Here is a 26,006-nt window from a genome sequence, read left to right on the forward strand (position 1 = left end):
GAACAAAACCTGCCAAAGCCGTATTTCCCCTATTTGATCTGAAATTTCAATAGAATTAGACTAGAATTAACAGATTTGACATAGAATTTTAAAAGTATTCTGTACGAAATTGAGACTGAATTGAAACGGTTTGGAATCCCGAATGGATTTGATTCGAAATCCCGGTTCAGTTCGATTCCAGAGAAGTTTTCCACCACCGCATATGCTTCCCGAAAGATCAAATATGGTTTATGTTTTAGTTCTTACCAGTTATTCGTGTTCTCCAATTCATCGTGTCTTGATGCTATAACAACTTTACTTTGTGGCATATTCGTTTTCTTTTGGCAGGGCAGTAGAACGAGTACCTCCGCTGAAATTCAAGATAATTAAATTAGTAGATTATAATACTTCGTACATTGATTTTCTAAATTGAAGCGGAAATGACCAAGCATGAAAATCAGAACGGCAACTCATTTCTAGCCATGTAACGAGATTTCCTAGAATTAGGTTCTATAGCACTTATAAAGATGTTCTTAACTAAAACTTAACCTGGTCTAACTGGACATTTATACAAAGAACTTCCTGGACAATTTTTTATAAAAATTGTCTGAAACCCCCACTTTTCGATAATAAACATCTGTCAAAGACGCTTTATGCTTTCTATTAGTGTTTGGATCATTTTTTTTAAATTCGACTATTATCTTACTTCTGGACCGGAACAGGGCAACCAATAAACAGTAAAGAGGCCGCACACTTGCTATTAAGGTCTTCCGGCATCATTTTCATGATTCGAAACTTATCGCCGCATATTCAACTGAAAACCCTGGTTGATTCCTGGCAAGTTATTTCTCGTTATTGTTCTGCAATATGGTCGTAGTTCCTGAAACATAAATTGAACAATAATCAGTCATTATATAGTTATCCTAAATAAGCAAAAGAAACTTACATCTTGTACGGCACCACGTTATAATAAAGTCTATTATTATCACTTTTTTGGCTGTTATAATTGGTGTTTAATACGATAAATAATTAAAAATCTAAAAACTCTCACGCGATGTGCGTGATATAATTTCAAAATGGCACCTCAGCCTCAACTCAACCAAACTCGATTTTGTCGGACTGAGAATGGGAAGTGCAGTGCAGCCAGATTTAATATTGTATCATCAATCGACGCAATATTACATTAAATTTGTGTAATAGTACACACGCCTATCGGAACCAGTTGGTTGCACTTGTTTCTGTGTAATATTATCATTTTTTGTATGTTAATATTACACGAATGTGACGTTATGCCAAATAAGATTTTTATTCCTGTGTAATTTTAAGGCGATGTAAAACCACATAAAATCGATGTAGTTTTGTATCTTTTTTTCGCATTTACATAGCTTTTTCATCACATCGTGCTAATTACGTCGACGTGTCTTACAATAATTTTTGCTGTGCAAGTCAGCCTCGCATGGCATGTCAGAAGTGAGAACCTAAATAAGTTCCACATGGTGTGTCAGGAGGAGTGGCAGGGTGTGGTAGAGTGAGCACCCAAATAAGTCTCAGATTGGTGTGCTAGAGCGTGAATCAGGTGGTAGGGTGAGCATCAAGTTAGTCTCACATGGTGCGTAAAGGGTGAGCACCCACTCACATGGTATGTCAATGGTAAGCATCCAATGATACCTTTGCAACCATTGTTCATAAGACCGAGAAGTTCCGAGAACTCCCGATGTTTGACTGGTCCAAGTGGCTTTGTCATGATGTCGGCCAACATACGATCGGTAGGGCAGTACAGCAATCGTACTTCCTTTCTCACGTGTGTCGATGTGCTTGCTTCGTCGACTCTTTCTCTCCTACCGCACGAAAGATAGGCATCCCTGGTTATCCTCCAGAACTAAAGTGGGCTGATCTTGAGTTTCGCCCAAGTCACGGAGGGGTTGGCGCAGCCATATTACTTCCCGGCACATCTCGCTGAGCGCGAGATACTCGGCTTCCATCGAGGAAAGTGTGACGCTTGATTGGCGCCGGCTGGCCCACGAAATTGTGCCGCCTGCGAATTGAAACACCATTCCCGATGTCGAACGCCTGCTACTGACGTCGCCAGCCCAGTCAGCGTCGGAGAATCCAACGAGGTTTTGTTTCTTGTCTCTTCCCAGCTGCAGTTGATAACATTTTGTCGCCTTAAGATAGCGGAGAACTCGTTTAGCTGCCGTTCAGTCGAGCTCCCTGGGTTCGTTGAACTTCCGTCCTAAGATCGCAGCAGTCGCAGCAATGTCTGGTCTTCAACAACGGATAGGTACAGAAGTCCACCTACGAGACTACGGTAATACGTTGGATCTGCGATCACTTCTTCAGCATCAACCATTTTTAAGTAGCCGGGGTCCATCGGCGACTTCGATATTTTGCATTCTTCCATTCCGAAAACCTTCAGCAGCTTTTCAATATAATTGCGCAGACTCAGCTTGTACATTCCATCGACGTGCTGAACTTCTACGCCGTGGAAATGCTTTACTTCAACCCAGACAAGTTAACTCGAAATCCGCACGCAAACCTTCACAAAACTTATCCAGTTCATTCTCGTCGGTCGATGCGACTAACAGATCATCCACATATATCATCAGGAATACCTTCGCTTTTCCACTGTCTTTGACGTACAAACAAGGGTCAGACGAACAAGCCTTAAACCCGATCTTCACTAGCACTTCGTCCAGACGTTTATTTCAGCACCGGGCTGACTGGCATAAACCGTAGATGCTCCGCTGAAGCCAAAGTCATCCCCATCAGGAAGCCTGGGAAGTATCCTTACTCTCCGAAAAGCTATCGCCTCATCAGCATTCTCCCAGGGCTATCCAAGCTGATTGCCGGCTACTTGAGTCTGCCGAACACCACAACATCTTGCTCAAGGAACAGTTTAATTTCCGTCGTGGTCGATCAACCGTACACCAACTGACCCGAGTTACCAACGTCCTCAGACGGAACAAGTCTGTCTCTAAAACATCCGCCATGGCCTTACTCGATGTCGAGAAGGCATTTGACAATGTATGGCATGATGACCTGGTGTACAAACTACAACGCTAGAATCTTCCCAGCTCCTTGGTGAAAATCATCAACAATTACCTGTCGGCAAGGACATTCCGGGTCTCAATCAGCGGAGCTAGTTCCAATGCGCACAACATCGTCGCGTTCTCCAGGGCAATATCCTCGGGCCCCTGCTTTTCAATATATTCACCTCCGACATACCAGAACCTCCAAAAGGCGGCATTCTGTCTCTGTTCGAAGATGACACCTCCATCGTCTACAATGGTAGAGTGATCAGAGAGCTTGTGATAAAACTCTGACAGAGTACCTCACCAGCTGGAAGATCTGTATGAACGCGGCGAAGACCCAGGTCATCATGTTCCTCCACTCTGAATCCCCTAAACATGTTCCGCCTGGGGACTGTAATATCATCCTCAATGGCACGACTGTGGAATGGGCAATGAGGTCCTCGACATCAAGCTTATTTTCCGTCAATAGGTTAACAAGACGGTGACAAAGTGTAACGTTTTGTTAAAACTACTGTACCCTTTGATCAACCGTCGGTCGTCATTGTCCCTGAATAATAAGCTTGCTGTCTACAAGCAAATCATCCTCCCTGTTGACTAAAAAAAATCAAAGATAAAGGGCCAAGTGGCCAACAACTTGAAATGTTAAAAATAATGTAACAAACAAAAATAAAAAATAAACGAATTTAAGTTAAAAAAAAAGTTCAACAAGGAAACCCAAGACAAAAGTAAGTAGTGAGAGTTGAGAATCGCGATGTGAGAAGTGAAAAGTGAAAAAAATGAGAAGTAAGAAGTGAGAAGGGAGAAGTGGAAAGTGAATAGTGAGAAGTGAAAAGTGCGAAGTGAGAAGTGTAATTGAGAAGTGATAAGTAAGAAATGGGAATTGAGAAAAGAGAAGTAATAATCGAAAAATAAAAATAAAAGTGAACTAAGAAATTAGAAATGAGAATGCAGAAGTACGAAGTATGATCCCAACTAACAATTTTGGTTCTAAAAGCTTCAACTTCTAGCCTTTGGCTGTATAATATTTGAATAAAAGCAGCCAATGCTGAATAAAAGAAAAGCCTCCGCAAATAATTCCCTAAACTTCAACTCGACTATTACACAAATATCTATCAGCTAGTCAGTTTGTGCCGAATATATTTCATCTTTTATCGTTTATGCAGCTTTCATATAGTCATAAAACAGCTCTGTCTGAATTAGCAACAAAGCTTATCGGTTAAGAGCTCATGTATGTAACTGAGTTGCTTGTTAGCAACTTCCCATATTACGGTGAGTAGCATTCACAATGAAAACGTTTTCGCTGTTGTTATAGCACTAACAATATAGCGTAATGGCGCTAGAAATGAACTAACGAAGCATTTAGGCAACTTCTGTATCTTTGAAGATTATACAACGTTTAAATAAACCTTATACTGCTTCTTTTATTAGCTTATCAGTATGGAACGTCAAAACCGCAATGTTTACATTTGAGTTTTGTTGCCGGAGCTGTGTATGAGCTATTAATTTCTGTAATGCAGCTACAAAGGTATTCACCTGCTCTTATAGCAACTGACAAAGCGCTGTCATTAATGCTAGCAGATAGTGTAAGAAAACAAGCCATTTAGAAGCGATATTTCTTTTGACGGCTACTGTTAAACGATTAGCAGCAGAGTAGCATCTATACAGATCGAGAAAATGTTGCCTAAAAACAATTTCAGTGATTGATGATGCATAAAAGTTATCCAACATAACATGCTGATAGATGTTTGAATAATGGTTGAAATAATGCTGAAAGCAGCATGTAGGCCTCTTTCTAACATTTATACAGCAAGAATCTGAAAATAGCGTTAGTAAAACAACCTATAGGATATGCGAAGAAGCACATCTATAATTTCCTTTGTTATTTACATATGTTAAAGTGACGGTGATGACAGAGCAGCGGCCATTGAATCAGGAGATCAGGAGTTCGAATCTAGGTAGCAACAAAATTGATATATTTGAGTTTTCACAAAATAAAACATATTAAGGTTTCCCCAGACCTTAAGCGATCCCATCGCCCGCGATGGCGACAACTAATCGCCGCGATTCTATCGTTGGGTCGCTGCTGGCAATGTTCTATTTACGCTTCCATACCAACGGCGACAGAATCGCTGTCGCCAAGCGATAGAATCGCGTCGCGATTGTCGCGTCGCGTGTGTTTGGGGGAACCTTTAAATAAACTCCGAAATTTACTCTCCTCTCAAATAATATTTAATAAAATTGAATTCATTTGGCTGTATAAAACTTATTTAACAGATTCAAACAATCTGAATAAGCGTCATTGAAGCGAATTATATATTACTTAAATGGTTTAGTAAGGATTGAGAAAAAATTGTGTAACAAAAGCTGTAAAGTAGTTGTGCAGGCACGTCAAAAACAGCTGAATAGATTCGCCAGACTTGCTGGTAAAAGATTGAATAGAAGTTGTTGATCATATGTATAGCACACAAATCAGGGGCCGTACACTTATTACGTAAGCAATTTTTCTGGGTTTTTCGACCACCCCTCTCCCCATGTAAGATTTTTTCCATACAAAAGATTTTTTAGTTATATGGTGCGTAAGATATTGACCGACCACCTCTCCCCCATAACTGCTTACGTAATATGTGTACGGCCCCTCAGCTTGAAGCCGTATAGATGAGTTGAAATAACATTTGCATTGACATTAAATGGTTAGTTGTGGGATGTGTAATAAAACAAACAAGGTATTTCTGCTTCCTTTTTCATTCCTCCTTTTTCATCCTTCTTTCTTCTTTCTTCCTTCTTCCATCTTCCTTCTTATTTCTATCTTCCTCCTCCTTTTTTCTTCCTCCTTCTTCTTTGTTTCGTCTTCCTCTTCCTCTTCTTTCTGTGTTTTGCATTGCGCGGCCGGTAATAAAGTTAATCAGATCAGTTCGTGTTTTTTCGGATTAGCCATCGAGCAAGCGTTATACAGTGCGTGTTTTAGTCGTCGCGATGTAGTTGAGATATCGAATCAGTCTTCGGGAAAATACTTAAGACACGCGTTGCTTTTCCGTTTTTGTATCATCATGAATATGGCGTCGTTCAAAAGAAATAATTAGTCGCTTACCAAGGCGATTTCCTTCTCAACTAACATACTATTCCTTTCCAGTGCGCTCATGGAGATGCAGAGGATTCCTCAACTCAAATTTTCAAAACTCAAATTTTCAAAAAATCGAGGATGATCAAACTCACCCGCGATCTTACTTTTAAATTATCAAGTGATAAAAACTCGCTAGCGATTAAGAATCGTTTGAAAATTGTATCTTGATTTCAAGCATTTACCGTTACATTTTGATTTTTTTTCCTTACTACCATGAAACCATAACGCCAAATAGAAGATATAACGGGACTGTTGACAATTAGCTGATATTAGTAAAGATTAATGTTTGAATGAAAATTCTGTGTATATTATCGTTTGAGAACAAAATTTGAGAAGTTGTCACCGGCGACAACTCGCCTACTGTTTTCAAGTGAAAAGTTTTCACATGAAAATTGCAATCATTATCGTCTGATAATGATTCAGCACAACACTGGTGAGAAGTATGAGAAGTCTCGGGCAGCAGGGACTATGTCCAAGGGCTTGACGATCCCTCCCCAGGCCATCTGCGAGTTGTGGGGCTTGCCTAGGATGTGGTGGGGTTTGACAGTGGGCCCTGTTAAACCTCTATAAAAAGCTGCATGTATCCGCAAGTAGGCCCCACCAAAGCGACCGTGTGCCGCTCAAAGCGCACAAGCCCAAGTCCTGGTGTTAGGTGGGACGCTAAACAGCCCTGACACGACGGCCCTCCGACGAGACAGGAGGTTTGCGCAGACCCAATAAGCCGCCTAGAAAACCAATCATTACGAACAATATAAGAGATAATGCGACTCGATATAATCGGCAAAGACCTAGGCGACGAATACAGGATCACGATTGGAAGCTTGGAACATGGAATTGCAAGTCGCTAGGTTTCGCAGGTTGCGACAGGATGATCTACGATGAATTACATCCCCGCAACTTCGACGTCGTGTCGCTGCAGGAGATTTGCTGGACAGGACAGAAAGTGTGGAAAAGCGGGCATCGAGCGGCTACCTTCTACCAAAGCTGTGGCATCACCAACGAGCTGGGAACTGGCTTCATAGTGCTGGGTAAGATGCGCCAACGCATGATTGGGTGGCAGCCAATCAACGCAAGGATGTGCAAGCTGAGGATTAAAGGCCGTTTCTTCAACTATAGCATCATCAACGTGCACTGCCCACACGAAGGGAGACCCGACGACGAGAAAGAAGCGTTCTACGCACAGCTGGAGCAGACATACGATGGATGCCCACTGCGGGACGTTAAAATCGTCATCGGTGACATGAACGCACAGGTAGGAAGGAGGAAATGTATAGACCGGTCATCGGACCGGATAGTCTGCACACCGTATCGAATGACAACGGCCAACGATGCATAAACTTCGCAGCCTCCCGCGGAATGGTAGTCCGAAGCACCTTCTTTCCCCGCAAAAATATCCACAAGGCCACATGGAGATCACCTAACCAAGAAACGGAAAACCAAATCGATCACGTTCTAATCGACGGTAAATTCTTCTCCGACATCACGAATGTCCGCACTTACCGCAGTGCGAATATTGAATCCGACCTCGTTGCAGTATGCCTGCGCTCAAAACTCTCGACGGTGTACAACACGCGTCGAAGTCGGACGCCGCGGCTTAACATTGGGCGGCTACAAGACGGTAGACTAGCCCAAGAATACGCGCAGCAGCTGGAAGTGGCACTTCCAACGGAAGAGCAGCTAGGCGCAGCGTCTCTTGAAGATGGCTAGAGAGATATTCGATCCGCCATTGGTAGCACCGCAACCGCTGCACTAGGCACGGTGCCCCCGGATCAGAGAAACGACTGGTATGACGGCGAATGTGAGCAGTTAGTGGAAGAGAAGAATGCAGCATGGGCGAGATTGCTGCAACACCGCACGAGGGCGAACGAGGCACGATATAAACAGGCGCGGAACAGACAAAACTCGATTTTCCGGAGGAAAAAGCGCCAGCAGGAAGATCGAGACCGTGAAGAAACGGAGCAACTGTACCGCGCTAATAACACACGAAAGTTCTATGAGAAGTTGAACCGTTCACGTAAGGGCCACATGCCACAGCCTGATATGTGTAATGACATAAACGGGAACCTTCTTACGAACGAGCGTGAGGTGATCCAAAGGTGGCGGCAGCACTACGAAGAACACCTGAATGGCGATGTGGCAGACGAAGATGGCGGTATGGTGATGGACCTGGGAGAACGCGCGCAGGACATAATTCTACCGGCTCCGGATCTCCAGGAAATCCAGGAGGAGATTGGCCGGCTGAAGAACAACAAAGCCCCTGGGGTTGACCAACTACCAGGAGAGCTATTTAAACACGGTGGTGAGGCACTGGCTAGAGCGCTGCACTGGGTCATTACCAAGATTTGGGAGAAGGAAGTTTTGCCGCAGGAGTGGATGGAAGGTGTCGTGTGTCCCATCGATAAGCTGGATTGTAGCAACTACCGCGCAATCTCATTGCTGAGCGCCGCCTACAAGGTACTCTCCCAAATTTTATGCCGTCGACTAGCACCAACTGCAAGGGAGTTCGTAAGGCAGTACCAGGCGGGTTTTATGGGCGAACGCTCCACCACGGACCAGGTGTTCGCCATTCGTCAAGTACTGCAGAAATGCCGCGAATTTTTTTTTTTATCTATTGTGTTTATTTGACAGGCTCAGGCGTGTATAACACTTAACGGAGCCGAGACTTTATGATATTTACAATCGATATCATCTTATTATCAACAGTTAGTAAGGGGAAAGGGTATAGACCAAGATACTCGTGGCGACTCAAGGTTAGATTGCGTAATTTCAGGACGGACTAGGTTGGGATTTAGGTTTGAGGTATTTCAGCTGCTCATCCGGGTATTTGACGTCAATAACGGTATGGCGTAGCGTCGGGCTCGAGTTGTGGTTCGTCAGGAAGCATCTTCCGGATGGCCATAGCTTCGTATTACACAGAACAATAAGACAAAAACAAAACGAGAAAGAAAAAAGATAGGGAATTAGACTTTTATGTCAGACGAGCAAAGAAAGGCATAGATGGCCTGCATATAAACCACATCGCGATCCCCCAAAACACCTCTTACTTCCCTGTAGGGTTGTTTACCTCGGGCCACAAGGGTATCCAATAGTTGCTCTCTGGAGGCGTCGTTTTCCGAGCAATACCAAACTACGTGATCGATGTCATCGTAACCGGCTCCACACCTACATAGGTTGCTGTCAACCAGGTTTATTCTATAGAGGTGTGCGTTTAGTGAATAGTGATTGGACATAAGTCTCGACATCGTGCGAATGAAGCCTCGGCTTAAGTCCTCACCTCTGAACCACGCTCGCGCAGAAACTTAAGGAACTATGGAAAGAGCCACCGTTTAATTTCATTGTGTGACCAAATCATTTGCCAATTTTGAAGAGTACTCTGACGGACTAATGGGAAAAACTCGTTGTTCGAGATTTGTCTATCATAAAATTCACCTTCCTGTGCGCCCACCTTTGCTAGCGAGTCCGCCTTCTCATTGCCATAGATTAGGCAATGGGATGGGACCCATACAAAGGTAATCTTGAATGATCTTTCGACCAAATCACGCATCTGCTCTTTTACAGTTGTAAGAAACGGAGTTACAGTTGTAACGACCGGAGTGCCTCGATAGAACTAAGACTATCCGAGAAGATGAAATAATGGTCTACGGGCTGATTGGAAATTATCCCCAAAGCGAAATTAATTGCTGCCAGCTCAGCAACATAAACCGAACACGGTTCTTGAAGTTTTCGGAAGGTGGTTGAATTTACGTTGAAAACACCGAAGCCAGTGGATCCGTTAATGCGAGAACCATCAGTGAAATATCTGTTATTGCAATTGACATGTTCATATTTTTCAGAAAAAATGGAAGGGATAGATATTTGTCGAAGATGATCTGGTATTCCTTGAATAGCGTGTTTCATGGACAGATCGTATTCAATTGAGGAACTGTCGTTGACGAAGTGAACTCGAGGTGGATTATAACATGGAAGACAGAGATCTGACGATATGTAGTTGAGATAGACTCGCAGGTATCTTGAACGATGAGCCAGTTCAAGCATATTATCGAAGTTTTCTAATACAAGTGTGTTACTTGTTCCACATTTGATCAGTATTCTAAGTGAGAGCTCCCAGTAACGGTGCTTTATAGGAGTGACTCCAGCAAGCACCTCCAGGCTCATGTTATGCGTTGAATGCATACAGCCAAGGGCAATACGCAAACAACGATATTGAATTCGTTCCAATTTGATTAGGTGGCACTCAGCTGCTGAGAGGAAGCAGAAAGAGCCATACTCTAAAACAGAGAGAATAGTCGTTTTATATAGTTTGATGAGGTCTTCCGGGTGAGCGCCCCACCATGTTCCGGAGATAGAGCGGAGAAAATGGATCCTTTTCGGCATTTCTCTAACAAATAATCAATATGGGTCTTCCAGGTACACTTAGAATCAAACCAGACCCCAAGGTATTTAGAAGATAAAGATTGGTTTATGTCATCTTTCAACAGCTTTAGTTTCAGTTGAGCAGGGTACCGCTTCTTAGTAAACACAACCAATTGAGTTTTTGCGGAGAGAACTCGATCCCTAAATGTCTGGCCCAAACAGTCAGGTTATTTAGGGAATTTTGCAATGGTCTTTGCAGGACTTCTGCACATGAACCTCTTAGAGAGATCACGGCATCATCTGCAAGTTGTCTAAGCGTGCATTGTCCTTCCAAACAATTGTCAATATCTTTAACATAGAAATTGTAAAGCAAGGGACTTAAACATGAACCTTGGGGAAGGCCCATGTAGCTATTTCTGGAAGTTGTCAGAGTGCCGAGAGTAAAGTTCATGTGTTTTACTGACAACAAATTGTACAAGAAATTATTCAAAATAACGGGTAATCCACTACTGTGCAGATTTTCCGACAGTACTTCTATGGAAACAGAATCAAAAGCGCCCTTAATATCCAAGAAAACTGAAGCCAGTTGCTCCTTGTGCGCATAGGCCAGCTGTATATCTGAAGAGAGCAACGCTAGACAGTCATTTGTTCCTTTACCTTTTCGAAACCCGAATTGAGTTTTTGACAGTAATGCATTTTGTTCGACCCAATGGTCAATTCTTGAAAGGATCATTTTCTCCAATAATTTTCTCATGCATGATAGCATGGCAATCGGTCGGTATGAATTGTGATTAGACGCTGGTTTCCCAGGCTTTTGAATAGCTATTACTTTGACCTGGCGCCATTCTGGTGGTACGATGTTGTACTCCATGAAACAGTTGTACAGGTCAAGTAATCGTCTTTAGCGATATCTGGGAGGTTTTTAGAAGATTGAATTTGATATTATCGCATCCCGGAGAAGAATTGTTTGATGAAAGAAGAGACATAGATAGTTCCAGCATTGAGAATGGTCCACCCAAAGAACCGGGATCAAGCGTAGATTCTCGAAATAGCGGTTCAGCTGGTACGGAATCTGGACAGACCTTTTGCGAAGTTGAATATCCATCGATTGGAGTATTCTTCACTCTCGTTGGTGGAAATGCGGTTCCGCATGTTGCGGGCCGTTTTCCAAAGTGTTGTCATTGAGGTTTCTCGTGATAGTCCCTCGACAAAACGTCGCCAGTAGCTACGTTTTTAGCCTTGAGAAGATTTTGAGCTTTCTTTCAAGCCTCAAATACTCTTCAAGCTCAGACCTTCCGTGTTTACGGAAGGCCTTGAAGGCATCAGATTTCTCGGAATACAACTTAGTACATTCATCATCCCATCCAGGAGTGGCTGGTCTTCTTATGACAGATGTACTTGGAACGCGTCGTTTCTGAGCTTCTAGTGCGCTTTTATGAATCAATTCGGTAAGGAATCGATACTCATCCAGTGGAGGAAGAATATCAGTTGATTCAATACCAATGTTTACCGCCGATGAATTTTTGCCAGTCAATGTTTTCGTGAGGTCGAAAGGAACATTAACTGGCACTGATCGTTGATAGCCGCTTTTGATTGTGGTGACTATCGGCATGTGGTCACTACCATGGGGATCTTGGATTACCTTCCACGTGGAATCTAATGATAGTGAATTAGAGCATAAAGACAGATCTATTCGACTTTCCTGACCTTGAGGTCCTATTCGAGTTACTTCGCCTGTGTTCAAAATATTCAAGTTGAAATCGTCGCACAAATCATAGAAAATAGGCGCTCTGTTATCGTCTCTAGTTTCGCCCCATGCAATACCATGTGCATTCATATCACCCAGTATTAAAACTGGGGATGATAAAAGAGAGACTACGCTCCAAAGATGCCGACGATTAAGTGAGGCATTTGGGGGAATATACACTGAAGCTATGCAAAGGTCTTTATTCTTTACATTTACTTGGCAAGCGACGATTTCTAAACCATTAACAGTCGGAATGGGAATTCTGTAGAAAGTGTGACATTTTTGATTCCCAAAAGAACGCCACCATAATGATCATTCCGATCTTGGCGAATAATGTTAAAATCGTGGAAGTTGATTTCATCTTCGGAAGAAAGCCATGTTTCACAGAGTGCAAATATATCGCAATCGGAGTTGCGAATTAAAAACTTAAACACGTCAATTTATGTTTCAGACTATGACAGTTCCACTGCAGCACAGTGATTGTATCTTGTATGGCTGTATTATCCATCGAAAGATACAAGTCCTGCAAGAAGGGCCATGAAACAGTCAATTGCTTCAGATAACTTTCAACTGTTGGAATAAAGAGGTCAATGATTGGCCTCAATGAATTCGGAATATTGAACAAGTTCAAAATACGATCCACAAGATCCTTAAAGGATATCAGTCCTCGCTTGGACGAGATTCTTTTCTTAGAAGTGCGAGTAGCAGTTTTCTGCTCAGAGATATTCCTTACCTGATGTTTCTTTGTAACATCAGTTTTAGGCAATGGCGGGAATGTCTTACTGCAACATGGGTCAAAAGGAGCAGTACAGACAGGCTGCTTCGGAATTTTAAAAAACCCCCATTACCATCAGATTTCGGCAAGCTTCTAGGGATGATTTTTGTTTTCTTACGGCGCAATCCCGGGGAAGACAGTTTCTTCCTCTTTTCGGGTACGTGTACCTCCGCAGAATCATCCATATCGGCTACGTCAGAGTCCGATTCGTCTATGGAAATCTATATATATAAAAATCAATCTATGTATGTATGTTCGCTAACTACTTCTGAACCACTTGGCCGAATTCAACCAAATTTGGTACACACGTTCTCTATCCTCGGGGGAAGTTGAAAAGGGGGGTGGGGGGGTCATTTAGAAAAGGGGGGGGGGTTTTGTTTAGAAAACGAACAATTATGTGTAACTTGCATCTCCTAGGACCGATTTCAATCAAATTTTGTACACATATTCAATATAAGGAGACAACCATATGAGAGTGTAATCTTTGAAAGGGGAGGGTCTGGAGGAGGGGTATGGTTCAGAAAACGGGTAATTCAGAGTAAATTCTGAACCCCTGCACCGATTTCAACCAAATTTGATACAAACATTCTCTACCCTAAACAAAAGATAACAAAGCGGGTGGGGCGGTCATTGTAAAAAAGGGAGGGTATGGGGGAGGGTTGTCTTTATAAAACGAGCAATTCAGTGTAACTCCCAACCCCAGTACCCATATCAACCAAATTTTGTACACATATTCACTAAGAGTAGTCGATCATATGGAAGTGTAATTTGGGAAAGAGGGAGGGGCTGGGGGAGGGGTATTGTTCAGAAAACAAGCAATTCAGTGTATCTTTTGAACCCCTGGACCGATTTCATCCAAATTTGGTACACACATTCTCTATCCTAAGGAGAAAATAACAAAGGGTGGTATGATCATTGAGAAAAAGGGAGGGTAAGGGGGAAGGGTTGTATTTAGAAAAAGAGCAATTCAGTGTAACACCTAACTCCCAGGACCGATTTCAACCAAAATTGGTGTACACATTTTCTATCCCAAGGAGAAGATAACAAAGGAGGTGGGAGGGTCATTGGGAAAAAGGGAAGTTATGGGGGAAGGGTTGTCTTTAAAAAAATGAGCAATTCAGTGTAACTCCCAGGATAAATTACAACCAGATTTGGTACACTTATTCTCTATTTTTGGAAGATGTTTATTGAAAAGGTAGAAGGGCCAAACAAATATATAAAAATAGATTGATACAAAGGAACAATTCTATGAGCGGTAGATCTACCTCTGTGGGTTTTGTGCTACAGCATTGGACATTTTAATTGAATAATTTACTTTTCAGTCCCTAGCAAAGCCGAATACATATAGCTATTAGCTATCTATATATCTCGGATACTTATTCAACGTATGTGACGTATGTGATTTTGTAAACAAAAATTTAAACGTTGATTTCTGCAATCTGATAGCACTCCCACGCAAACCATCGCCACATACAGGTAGGGGAGGTTTCGGCTACATGTTCGTTGTGTTGGTTTGCGTAGGAGTGCCATCATATTTGACAAATCGACGTATGCATCTTTGTTTACAAAATCACATACGTCCTTTTGAATAAGTACCGAGATATATAAAACTCAATGTTTGTATGTTTGTGTGTATGCTCCAGCCTAACTTCTGAACCCATTATTGTATTGTTTAGTTATCGATCAATTTAACCATTTATCGAAATTATGGTTGCCCAGTGACAAGCAATGATTAATGTGTTTCCTTCTGGATGGTGAATGTGATCCCTTCTTTAAAAATAGACGTTTGCCCGGAATAAGGCATCGGTGGATGTTTTTCCTTCTTTAGAAATAAACGTTTGCCCGGAATATGGCGATTATGGGTTTGCTCCCTTCTTCAAAACCAGTCAATGTTTTCAAATGAAATCTGCCTTCTTCTGATCAAATGATGAAGTATCGATAAGAAAACGCAATTATCCTGTTGACCAATTGGTTTATTCATTTTCCGATTGTGAAAAAAAACTGCGAATCAAACTGGCAATTCCGAGCAAGGCCGGGTACATAAAGCTAGTCTATATATATAAAAACCAATCTATGTATGTATGTTCGCTAACTACTTCTGAACCACTTGGCCGATTTCAACCAAATTTGGTACACACATTCTCTATCCTCAGGGGAAGTTAACAAAGGGGGTGGGAGGGTCATTTAGGAAAGGGGAGGGGTTTTGTTTAGAAAACGAACAATTATGTGTAACTTTCATCTCCCAGGACCGATTTCAACCAAATTTTGTACACATATTCACTATAAGGAAACAATCATATGAGAGATTTTGGGAAAGGGGGAGGGGTCTGGAGGGAGGGTATTGTTCAGAAAACAGGTAATTTAGAGTAAATTCTGAACCCCTGCACCGATTTCAACCAAATTTGATACACACATTCTCTACCCTAAAGAAAAGATAACAAATGGGGGTGGGGCGGTCATTGTAAAAAGAGGGAGGGTATGGGGGGGAGGGGTTGTCGTTATAAAACGAGCAATTCAGTGTTACTCCCAACTTCCAGTACCCATATCAACCAAATATTGTACACACATCCACAAAGAGACGTCGATCACATGGAAGTGTAATTTGGGAAAGAGGGGAGGGGTCGGGGGGGAGGGGTATTGTTCAGAAAACAGGCAATTCAGTGTTTCTTTTGAACCCCTGGACCGCTTTCATCCAAATTTGGTACACACATTCTCTATCCTAAGGAGAAAATAACAAAGGGGTGGGATGATCATTGGGAAAAGGGGAGGGTAAGGGGAAGGGTTGTCTTTAGAAAAAGAGCAATTCAGTGTAACACCCAACTCCCAGGACCAATTTCAGCCAAATTTGGTGCACATTTTCTATTCTAAGGAGAAGATAACAAAGAAGGTGGGAGGGTCATTTTGGAAAAGGGAAAGTTATGGGGGAAGGGTTGTCTTTAAAAATGAGCAATTCAGTGTAACTCCCAGGATAAATTCCAACCAGATTTGGTACACTTATTCTCTATTTTGGAAGATGTTTATTGAAAAGGTAGGGCCAAACAAAGATATAAAAATATATTGATACAAAGGTTCAATTCTATGAGCGGTAGATCTACCTCTGTGGGTTTCGTGCTACAGCATTGGACATTTTAATTCTATAATTTACTTTTCAGTCCCTAGCAAAGCCGGATACATATAGCTATTAGCTATCTATATATCTCGGATACTTATTCAACGTATGTGACGTATGTGATTTTGTAAACAAAAATTTAAACGTTGATTTCTGCAATCTGATAGCACTCCCACGCAAACTATCGCCACATACAGGTAGGGGAGGTTTCGGCTACATGTTCGTTGTATTGGTTTGCGTGGGAGTGTCATCATATTTGACAAATCGACGTATGCATCTTTGTTTACAAAATCACATACGTCGTTTTGAATAAGTTGCCGAGATATATAAAACTCAATGTTTGTATGTTTGTGTGTGCTCCAGCCTAACTTCTGAACCCATTATTGTATTGTTTAGTTATCGATCAATTCAACCATTTATCGAAATCATGGTTTGCCCAACGTAAAAGCAATGATTAATGTGTTTCCTTCTGGATGGTGAATGTGATCCCTTCTTTAAAATAGACGTTTGCTCGGAATAAGGCATCGGTGGATGTTTGTCCTTCTTTAGAAATAGACGTTTGCCCGGAATATGGCGATTATGGATTCGCTCCTTTTCCAAAATCAGTCAATGTTTTCAAATGAAATCTGCCTTCTTTTGATCAAATGATGAAGTATCGATAAGATAACGCAATTATCCTGTTGACCAATTGGTTTATTCATTTTCTGATTGTGAAAAAAAAAACTGCGAATCAAACTGGCAATTCCGAGCAAGGCCGGGTACATAAAGCTAGTGACATCATAAAAATCACTTACTTGAACGGCAGCTGAAATAGCAGCCGTTGCGTTGGCAGTTGCGGATGTGTCTTGCGACTTCACCATTTCTGCAAACGACTGCTTAGAGCGCTGTACTAATGAACGCTTAACTTTTGGGTGCGCTTTTTGTACACCGGACATTCTTGCAAACCATGGGGAGGTCCATGCCACAATAAGCGCACTTTGTAACTTGTTGTTGGCAGGACTCCTCCCTATGCCTTTCAAAACATTTGCCACAACGGGGCTTGTTGTCGCAAAACTCGGCAGTGTGCCCCAACTGTTTGCAGTTGGTACAATTGAAAACTCTGGGTACAAAAAGACGCACCGGAAACAACATATTTTCGATATCTACATATTTTGGGAGTATCGAACCGGCAAACGTTACCCGTAGCGAACCTGACTTCGAATATACTTTTTACCATCTACCATGGCTGCTGAATGCAATTCCTTGCAGTCCAGAATATCCACGGTAGATTGCAGGGCATTCTTTAAACGGCCTTTTCCTGCAAGCACATCCTTGCAAGTCAGGCTCGCTGCGTTAATTACGCCTTCAATCTCGACCTCCCGCGAGGGCACATAAACCAAATATTCCACATTATAGTTCTGGTCTTTTGCGATAGCATTTGCATCCTGGTATGTAGGTGCGGTTACACGTAGTTTGTTCCGATTGATTTGATGAAAATCAGTTTTCGGAAAACGACGCGTCAAATCACGTTTGATTCCTAGGAAATCAATACTTTTCACTTTCTGCCGAAAGTAAACAACCCAAGGCCCAGGCGAAGAAGCCTGGTAGAATCGCGTGCGAAGGACATTGTCTTTGGGAGGCGTCTCGCCTCCGTTTTCTTCATCCATGAAATGTAATACAAAATCCCTCCCCAAAAAAAAATAGAAGAGAAAAAAAAAATACTAATAGGTTTTAATTATAATAATGACAAAACAAACACACACACAAAAAAGAAGAAAAAAAATTCAAAGTTTTTAATAATAATTCAGGCAACCTTTTTTGCGTTTCGTCCCACTCTAATGCAACGGTGCCACCCTTGCCTAACGACAGGCAGAGCACACAAAAGCTTCACCACTGGTGCGTGGATGAAAGTTAAACGAATGCAAAGAGACAATGGGATACAATCTTTTTACTTAGCCTGTTTGCTGCCTACCCGAGTAGGTAGCTTTGTCGATGACGACCTGATGCTGATTGATACTGATCGTCGTCGCAGCACTTGATGAAAAAAAAACAAACTAACGAGACTGCAATAGCATCGCTAGAACAGCTCGCTTCCTTAACTAGTCGGCTGGATAAATCACCTTGTAACTAGCTTTACACTCGCGTAGGCAACTTAACGATATAAAAACAACCCGCCGAATACAAAACGGGGGAAAAAAACTCTAGCGGTATAAAGCGCGTCACGTGATGAGACACGGGAGTAAAATACGTCCGGCTCGTCCAGAAACATGCCGCGAATACAACGTGCCCACACATCATCTATTCATCGACTTCAAAGCCGCATATGATACAATCGATCGGGACCAGCTATGGCAGCTAATGCACGAACACGATTTTCCGGATAAACTGACACGGTTGATCAAAGCGACGATGGATCGGGTGATGTGCGTAGTTCGAGTTTCAGGGGCATTCTCGAGTCCCTTCGAAACCCGCAGAGGGTTACGGCAAGGTGATGGTCTTTCGTGTTTGCTATTCAACATCGCTTTGGAAGGGGTAATACGAAGAGCAGGGATTAACACGAGTGGTACAATTTCCAATAAGTCCGTCCAGCTATTTGGTTTCGCCGACGACATAGATATTATGGCACGTAACTTTGAGAAGATGGAGGAAGCCTACATCAGACTGAAGAGGGAAGCTAAGCGGATCGGACTAGTCATCAACACGTCGAAGACGAAGTACATGATAGGCAGAGGTTCAAGAGAAGACAATATGAGCCACCCACCGCGAGTTTGCATCGGTGGTGACGAAATCGAGGTGGTAGAAGAATTTGTGTACTTGGGCTCACTGGTGACTGCCGAAAATGACACCAGCAGAGAAATTCGGAGACGCATAGTGGCTGGAAATCGTACGTACTTTGGACTCCGCAAGACGCTCCGATCGAATAGAGTTCGCCGCCGTACCAAACTGACAATCTACAAAACGCTAATTAGACCGGTAGTCCTCTACGGACACGAGACCTGGACGATGCTCGTGGAGGACCAACGCGCACTTGGAGTTTTCGAAAGGAAAGTGCTGCGTACCATCTATGGTGGGGTGCAGATGGCGAACGGTACGTGGAGGAGGCGAATGAACCACGAATTGCATCAGCTGTTGGGAGAACCATCCATCGTTCACACCGCGAAAATCGGACGACTGCGATGGGCCGGGCACGTAGCCAGAATGTCGGACAGTAACCCGGTGAAAATGGTTCTCGACAACGATCCGACGGGCACAAGAAGGCGAGGTGCGCAGCGGGCAAGGTGGATCGATCAGGTGGAAGATGACTTGCGGACCCTCCGTAGACTGCGTGGTTGGCGACGTGTAGCCATGGACCGAGCCGAATGGAGAAGACTCTTATATACCGCACAGGCCACTTCGGCCTTAGTCTGAATAAATAATAATAATAAGTAAGAGAAGTGAGTAGTGAAAGTTGAGAATCACCAGAGTCTATTATATAGAGTTGCGCAAAGAGGATCTTCTTACTCTTATTCTGAATGATGCTCTTGTTATTATGTTGAAAACTTTCATTTTTGTTCAACCCTTCAAGTGACTTCACGGGAGTGATCACTTCTAAAACTTTTTAATTCGATAACCAAAGTCACCTACAGAGTGCAAACACGTGAGTTTCTTGTTGCAACTTTATTGGGGGTGTATTGAAGTTTTTTGAAGCTGTTTCTAGAACAAATCTAATACATTTCAATTCATGAGTTTTAATTCGCCATAATAATCATCAGGCGAAATGCTTATCTAATCTTCCGGTCAATGTCATCATATAGTGCATATACTCCTGTATATATACGATTGTGATGCATCACCAGTGCTACGATGTGCACGTATTACCTGGCAATCTAACTGCATTGATTGTCTGCCTTTTCAGAATTCCCAATAAGATTCCGTTGAAATATCACAAATGATGGTAATTGTTTGTGGAAAGGGAAAGAAAAGTGCAGTGGGTACCGGCCAAGTTCCCCCTGGCGGTGCTAAAATGATAAGCGGGAACAATGCCTAATTTCATTCAAATCTTTTTGTATCATTAGTGATTAGCACACGTTATTATTTTATGTGGGGGGCAAGCATGGAACATATTTTTCAACGCGGGTGTCAGGCGGCTGACCCATGCTCGACCAAAATAGTAAAATTTAGCTAGAATATTTTAATTTTTGTTTGATTGTTTTTATTTTGTTTTATTTTTTGCCAAATGATTAGGAGCTTATTTTCAGCATCACATAACGCAGGAGAGGGTAAAAAAAGTTTGTTTTTGGAGCGATCATATAGCCTTTACCGTATAGAAAACCCCAAACAAGTGACGCGCTCGCGAGTGATTGTGGTATTTATTTATTTATTCATTGATCTATTTATTTATTGATTTATTTATTTATTTTATTTTATTTGTCCGGTGACGTGTATTATAGAAATTGAAGTGAATCATTGAAATTTGAGTGAAACGTTTGATGGAATGGAGAAAAGAGAAGAGTCATGTTCTTTGTGAAATGCAACATATTTATACAACGCAAAAGGAAGTACTATTTCTATTACTATGTGTGATATGTGTTTAGGTAGATCAGCGCGTGATGAATATTTTCTGGTGGTGGTGCATTTAGGCCGTTTACGTCACAGAGCTATTGAATTTTATATCAGAAATCGCGAAAATACTTGAAATAAAACTTTGTAAAATATTTAGTATAATTATCTTTAAAAGGCGTGGTTTGATTTTTGTATTCGTTGAACCTAGAAGAATCGTTTTGCTCACTGAGCAGAAAGTACAAATTTGGTAAATTTAGATTTGTTCAACGGATAGTTGTTGATAGATTGAGGTTAAGAAATCGTCTGTAAATTATTTAAAAAATAAACTGTAAATAAAATCGATATTAGCATACTCTTTCGACAGCCGGCTGGCAAGAGTTTAAATAAAAACAGGTAAACAACATAGTCTGTGGGTCGAATTGCCAGCTTGAGGCAAACCTCCATGACCTACCTTACCCTACCAAACCACCAACTCCGTAGAACTTATGAGGGCGTCGCCAAGTCGGGGGCCTCTCGTTAAGTAAGTTCTACATCAACATTTCCTTTCCTATCCCTAGTTACGGTAAAGATGGGCGTGGCCGGGAGTAGTAATCCTCATGCTTATGCCATTTTTATCTTAGATTGGAATCAAGGGTAACTCCCCACCTTGATTTCCGATAGCAATCTGGATAAGGATTCCATAAGAAACATGAGTATCACTAGTGTCCAATCTACGAAGTATACCGTAACAACGCTAACGCTAACGCTAACGCTAACGCTAACGCTAACGCCATAATAATCATCAGGCGATAACAATACTTCCGCCTTACCAACAATCATTTGTTTACTTTGCTCGATAGGTAGACGGTTTGACAGTTCAATAGGTAGATTTGGCTTCACTCTTTGCGTAACTCTATATATAATAGACTCTGAGAATCACGATGTGAGAAGGAAGAAGTGAAAAGTGAATAGTGAGAAGTGAGAAGAAATAAATGAGGAATGGGAAGTAAGAAGAAAGAAGTAAGAAATGGAAAATGAGAAGTAAGTAAGAAATAAGAAGTGAGAAGTGATAAGTGATAATCGAAAAATTAAAAGTGAGAAATGAAAAGTGAACTAAGAACTGAGATCTAAGAAATGAAAACTAAGAACTACAAACTTAATTTTTTTCGCCGAGGCCCGCAAAATAAATTGCCGAGAATCCAACAGCTGATATCTCGGTAAAAATCTCGGCGAAAGTTCAAATTACCGATTGGTCGTAAAATGTTGCCGTAAAAAATGCCGATTTACCGTGCCGCTCGATAGTGGGTTGCCGAATTGATCGGTAAAGTGCTTTGCCGAAATACAGCAAATGATTATTTTTATTTATTTTTAGATGAGTCAAAACAAAAATCAAAAGAGTCAATCAATATGAAAGTAGAATATGTATATTTAGGGCCATATTTCTGTTGTTGTACAATTTGTTGAATGAAAAAAAGAAAAAGAAAAGGTACAAGTAATGCAAATACGAATTCGCCTATAAAAATGTACATGATTTCCATTCGCTCGCTGTAAACGTTGGGGCGGGAACAGGGGACTACCCAAATGGTCCTTTCTCGTATATTGGTTCGTAATTTTCCCAATAATATTTGTATTATCCAGCCCGGTGGCATCCCTATCTCACACAATAGGTTTGTTTTGCAGCCAACATTGCGCGACCGTATCCCACTGACAGTTCTGTATCCTAATGAGAATCAAATGTGATGTTTGTAAACAGAACACATACTATTATGAATTTTACACTGAGATGTTGGCTGCAAAAACATGGCGTCGTGCCACCCACCTGGTATTATCATGTTAAATATGTTCACGAGGAGGAAGACATTTTCATAGCTTTAGGTGTCATTTTTTGAGGTGAAAAACAGCTGGGCTGAAATGAAAAACGTACACAAGTTTCATTATTTTCAATGTTGGAGTCAATATAAAACCTACTGTGAATTTTGAGCAGATTGGTATCGTGCCCGGAGAAAGTTAAATCAGATTAAATGCTTACCAAAAAGAATTTGTTTTTCTATTGAATTTACTTTTCCACGTTTTTTTTTGTTTCAACGGAGATAGAGCACGCTAGAAGTTTTGCGTTTGACAGATGGGTACCGTGAAGCACCCTAATTTCGCGCACTTAAGATCTGACAAAGTTAAAACGTTCATTAAAAAACATGTAGTGGCCATTTGGAAACATTTGCTACTGCATCACGTAGTAGAAAGATTCTAGGTTCCCAAAAAAATGTTACTTGCAAATTTTGCTGCTATTTAAAAAAAATTGGGATATGAATCCAAGACCGTTGTATGCTCCTTATTTCGCGCAAGAAAATAGGAAAGTTCCTAATTTCGCGCAAAAGTGTTCCTAACTTCGCTTACGTTTGGAATTGAATATCGTTATTGGTTTGATGAAATATAATCAATTAACCAATAGAAGCATGTATCCATTGTTCAAAATATGCAGATAACGGTATCACACAGCCGTCAGTGACCCATTTTTTAGTCGAAATGGTATGTGCCTATATTTCGACCCTGGAGCTTTGCTCTGATTTTACTTCATGAATTTTAGTTGACACAAGTCATAATTCCTAAAATATCGTTTTCTTCTGAAATATAAACCATATTTTAAGAAAAAAGGCATTGTATGAGCAATGTTTAGCTGGTGTATAAAAAAGTTTAAATTTTCGAGACGTCATGAAAGAAAGTCTTAAATTCCGCTATCTCTTACATAGGACATCTTCAAATATGTGTTTTATACAAGACAACTTCAATATTATATACATTATCGAAAAAGCTGCTGTAGTTTTAAGTTTAGCATCATTTTACACATCGCACATTCTAGTATCATTTTACACATCGGCTTTGATAGCTATTGCCGGCACTGATCTATAAGATTGTTCAAGTCAACATTAGTCGATGTCGGTGGTTATCTGCCAGAAAATTAGATAAAAAGCGTATGGAATAAACTCTTCGGGTTCTATTCAGTGTAAAACTGTCCTGTGTATTATATTGCTTTTGTTTCATTAGATTGTTGCTAATGAAACTACGCAACAACAATACGAAATTAGGCACCATAATTACTCTCATATACCAAATTTCGCGCACAAAGCGAAAGTCTAAATAAACCAAAAATACATAAAATTTTACACTTTTCAATAGTAATGATGAATAAACATATCCAACAGAGCATAATGGATACAAATATTTCCAAAAAGTAGTCAGTTTTGAACAGTAAAATCATTTGTTTACTTGGGTCATGTTCTTCGTCGCTGTGCTAAGCACATGCAAATATGGCGGTCGATGGGAGGATCAAATTGAAATAATTTTATTTGGTGTACTAAACCAAGTTTTTTTTTTCAAATTTTTCGTGAAAAACATTCAATAACAATGATATTTTGTAATCCTCCAGATTTTTCAATTTTGACTGGCACCTAAAAATTGAAAAAAATAAATGATTTTATAATGCGCGAAGTTAGGGCGCGCGCGAAATTAGGGCACATCACGGTATGCTGAAACTCGGTAAAGTTTTGAGCTACCGATCGCTATGGAAATCTTGATTGCCGATTTTCAGTAAACTTGTGAAACGTCATATTTATTAACGAGATATCAGTAAAAATAAGCTTTAACGATCATGCTCGTCAATTTATTTTACCGAGAAGAAAAACGTCGATTAAGTGTGTAAATGCTAACAACTGAGAACGAAGAAGTGCGAAGTAAGATGTGTAATAATAAAAGGAAGAAGGAAGCACTCGTCTTTGTCATTCCTCTTTGTTTCTTCCATTTTTCTTCTTCCTTCTTCCATCTTCCTTCTTACTTCTATCTGCTTCCTCCTTTTCTTCTTCCTTTTTCTTTTGTCCTTTTTCCATCTTCTTCTTGCTTCCTTCTTCCTCTTCCTTCCTCCTTCTTCGTTCTTTGTTCTTCTCTCTTATAGAAGCCTCTGAGACCCATAGTATTATATACCAATCGAATCAGCTCGACGAACTGAGCACATGTATGTCTGTCCGTGTGTATGTATGTGTGTATGTGTGTGTGTATGTGTGTGCACAAAAGCTATAAAAAACATTAGACAACTTTTCGTATAGTAATCCTTAACCGATTTCCTCGCAACAAGTTTTATTCGACAGGGGAATGCTTCGAACATCATACGCTTAATAAGAAAAGACATTTCAAAGGGTAAAAATGCCCCTTTCGGCCAAATGGCCATAAACCGTTCAATCACATGCAAGTTTAATTTATTTCTTGAGTAACGCGATCATTATAATAGCCGTCTGATACCATGCTCTTATACATTCCATAAGTTAGCATTAATGTTGATATAATATGTTACTCCATGTCTTACCATTGAGAATAATTAATATTGCTCTATGTTTCATCTACTTTTTCCTTTACTCACACTATAATGTCTATTCCTCCATTTCTCCAAATAGGACGATTAAATTCCGTGCCCAGCCGTCGTCGATAGCCTCTGCCAGTAGTAGCAGTGGACTAAAACGTGTTGCCTGTGAGGAAATCATCGAGGAGATCAAGCAGGAGCCGGACCAACCAGCGACCGAAACTGCCGGCGGTGAACCAACAGCTTCCACAACGACGGGCCCTGTGCCGGCTATCGGAGGAGGCAAGGCGAAAAAGTTGGACACCGCCAGCAGCTTTAGCATTGGGGTGCGGAAAAGTTCACTGAGCAATTTGGTAGTCAAGAAGAAACAACCGACGACGGCGACGACGACCCCTGCGGTAAGTGTTGCCCTCGCCGCTGCTGGTGGTGAGCCGCGTGAAACGGAAGCAAAAACCACGGTTACGGAAACTAGTAGTGAACCTGTTGTTCCCAGTGCTACCGTTGGCACCAGCTCAACAGGGCAAGGTATCAGTGGGTTGGGACTTCTGGGAGCCTATTCCGATAGTGAAAGTTGTTCGTCTGATGGAAATGAATGATTTTTTGACAAAAAAATGACATATTTTTGTTTGGTTTCTTCTTAGGTAATTGAAATTGGTTAATATAACATTGCACATAAGATCAATATTAATATTGAATATGTGACATACATATAAATGTACTACATATATGAACATTTCGAATTTATATCACATGCCCTGATTATACCTTTTAAAAATTATAACATCAAAGTAGGTATTATGGCTAGAAATCATTGACTAAACGAGTTTAATCCTACTTTTGTGTTATCACAATGCTCAATCTTTGAACATTGCCATTCAGTGCCACACCGCATTAAAATGTATGGTTTGACCAAGTTCGTGAATTCGAATACTTTTTCTCTTTCGCTTTCGAAGCGGTGTGGTGTCTCATCACATGGCAAGTTTCATAAAACTTTTGCCGTTTTCTACTCCATTGTTTCTCTATCAATTTCGCCTAACCAAAA

The 26,006-nt window shown here is 41.2% G+C and overlaps 1 protein-coding gene across 1 annotated transcript in view; it reads left to right on the forward strand.

Annotated features, from left to right (window-relative positions):
* Window positions 1-25,682, forward strand: part of LOC134224162 (splicing factor YJU2-like) — a 46,643-nt gene extending 20,961 nt beyond the window's left edge. Inside the window, exon 3 of the mRNA XM_062703446.1 lies at window positions 25,059-25,682. Coding sequence (XP_062559430.1) covers window positions 25,059-25,560 — 502 coding nt within the window. The 3' untranslated portion in view covers window positions 25,561-25,682. The remainder of the gene's footprint in view (window positions 1-25,058) is intronic.
* The last annotated feature ends 324 nt before the right edge of the window (window positions 25,683-26,006 follow it).

The sequence above is a fragment of the Armigeres subalbatus genome, chromosome 3 (genome assembly GCF_024139115.2).
Source record: "Armigeres subalbatus isolate Guangzhou_Male chromosome 3, GZ_Asu_2, whole genome shotgun sequence".
In the NCBI taxonomy this organism is placed as follows: Eukaryota; Metazoa; Arthropoda; class Insecta; order Diptera; family Culicidae; genus Armigeres; species Armigeres subalbatus.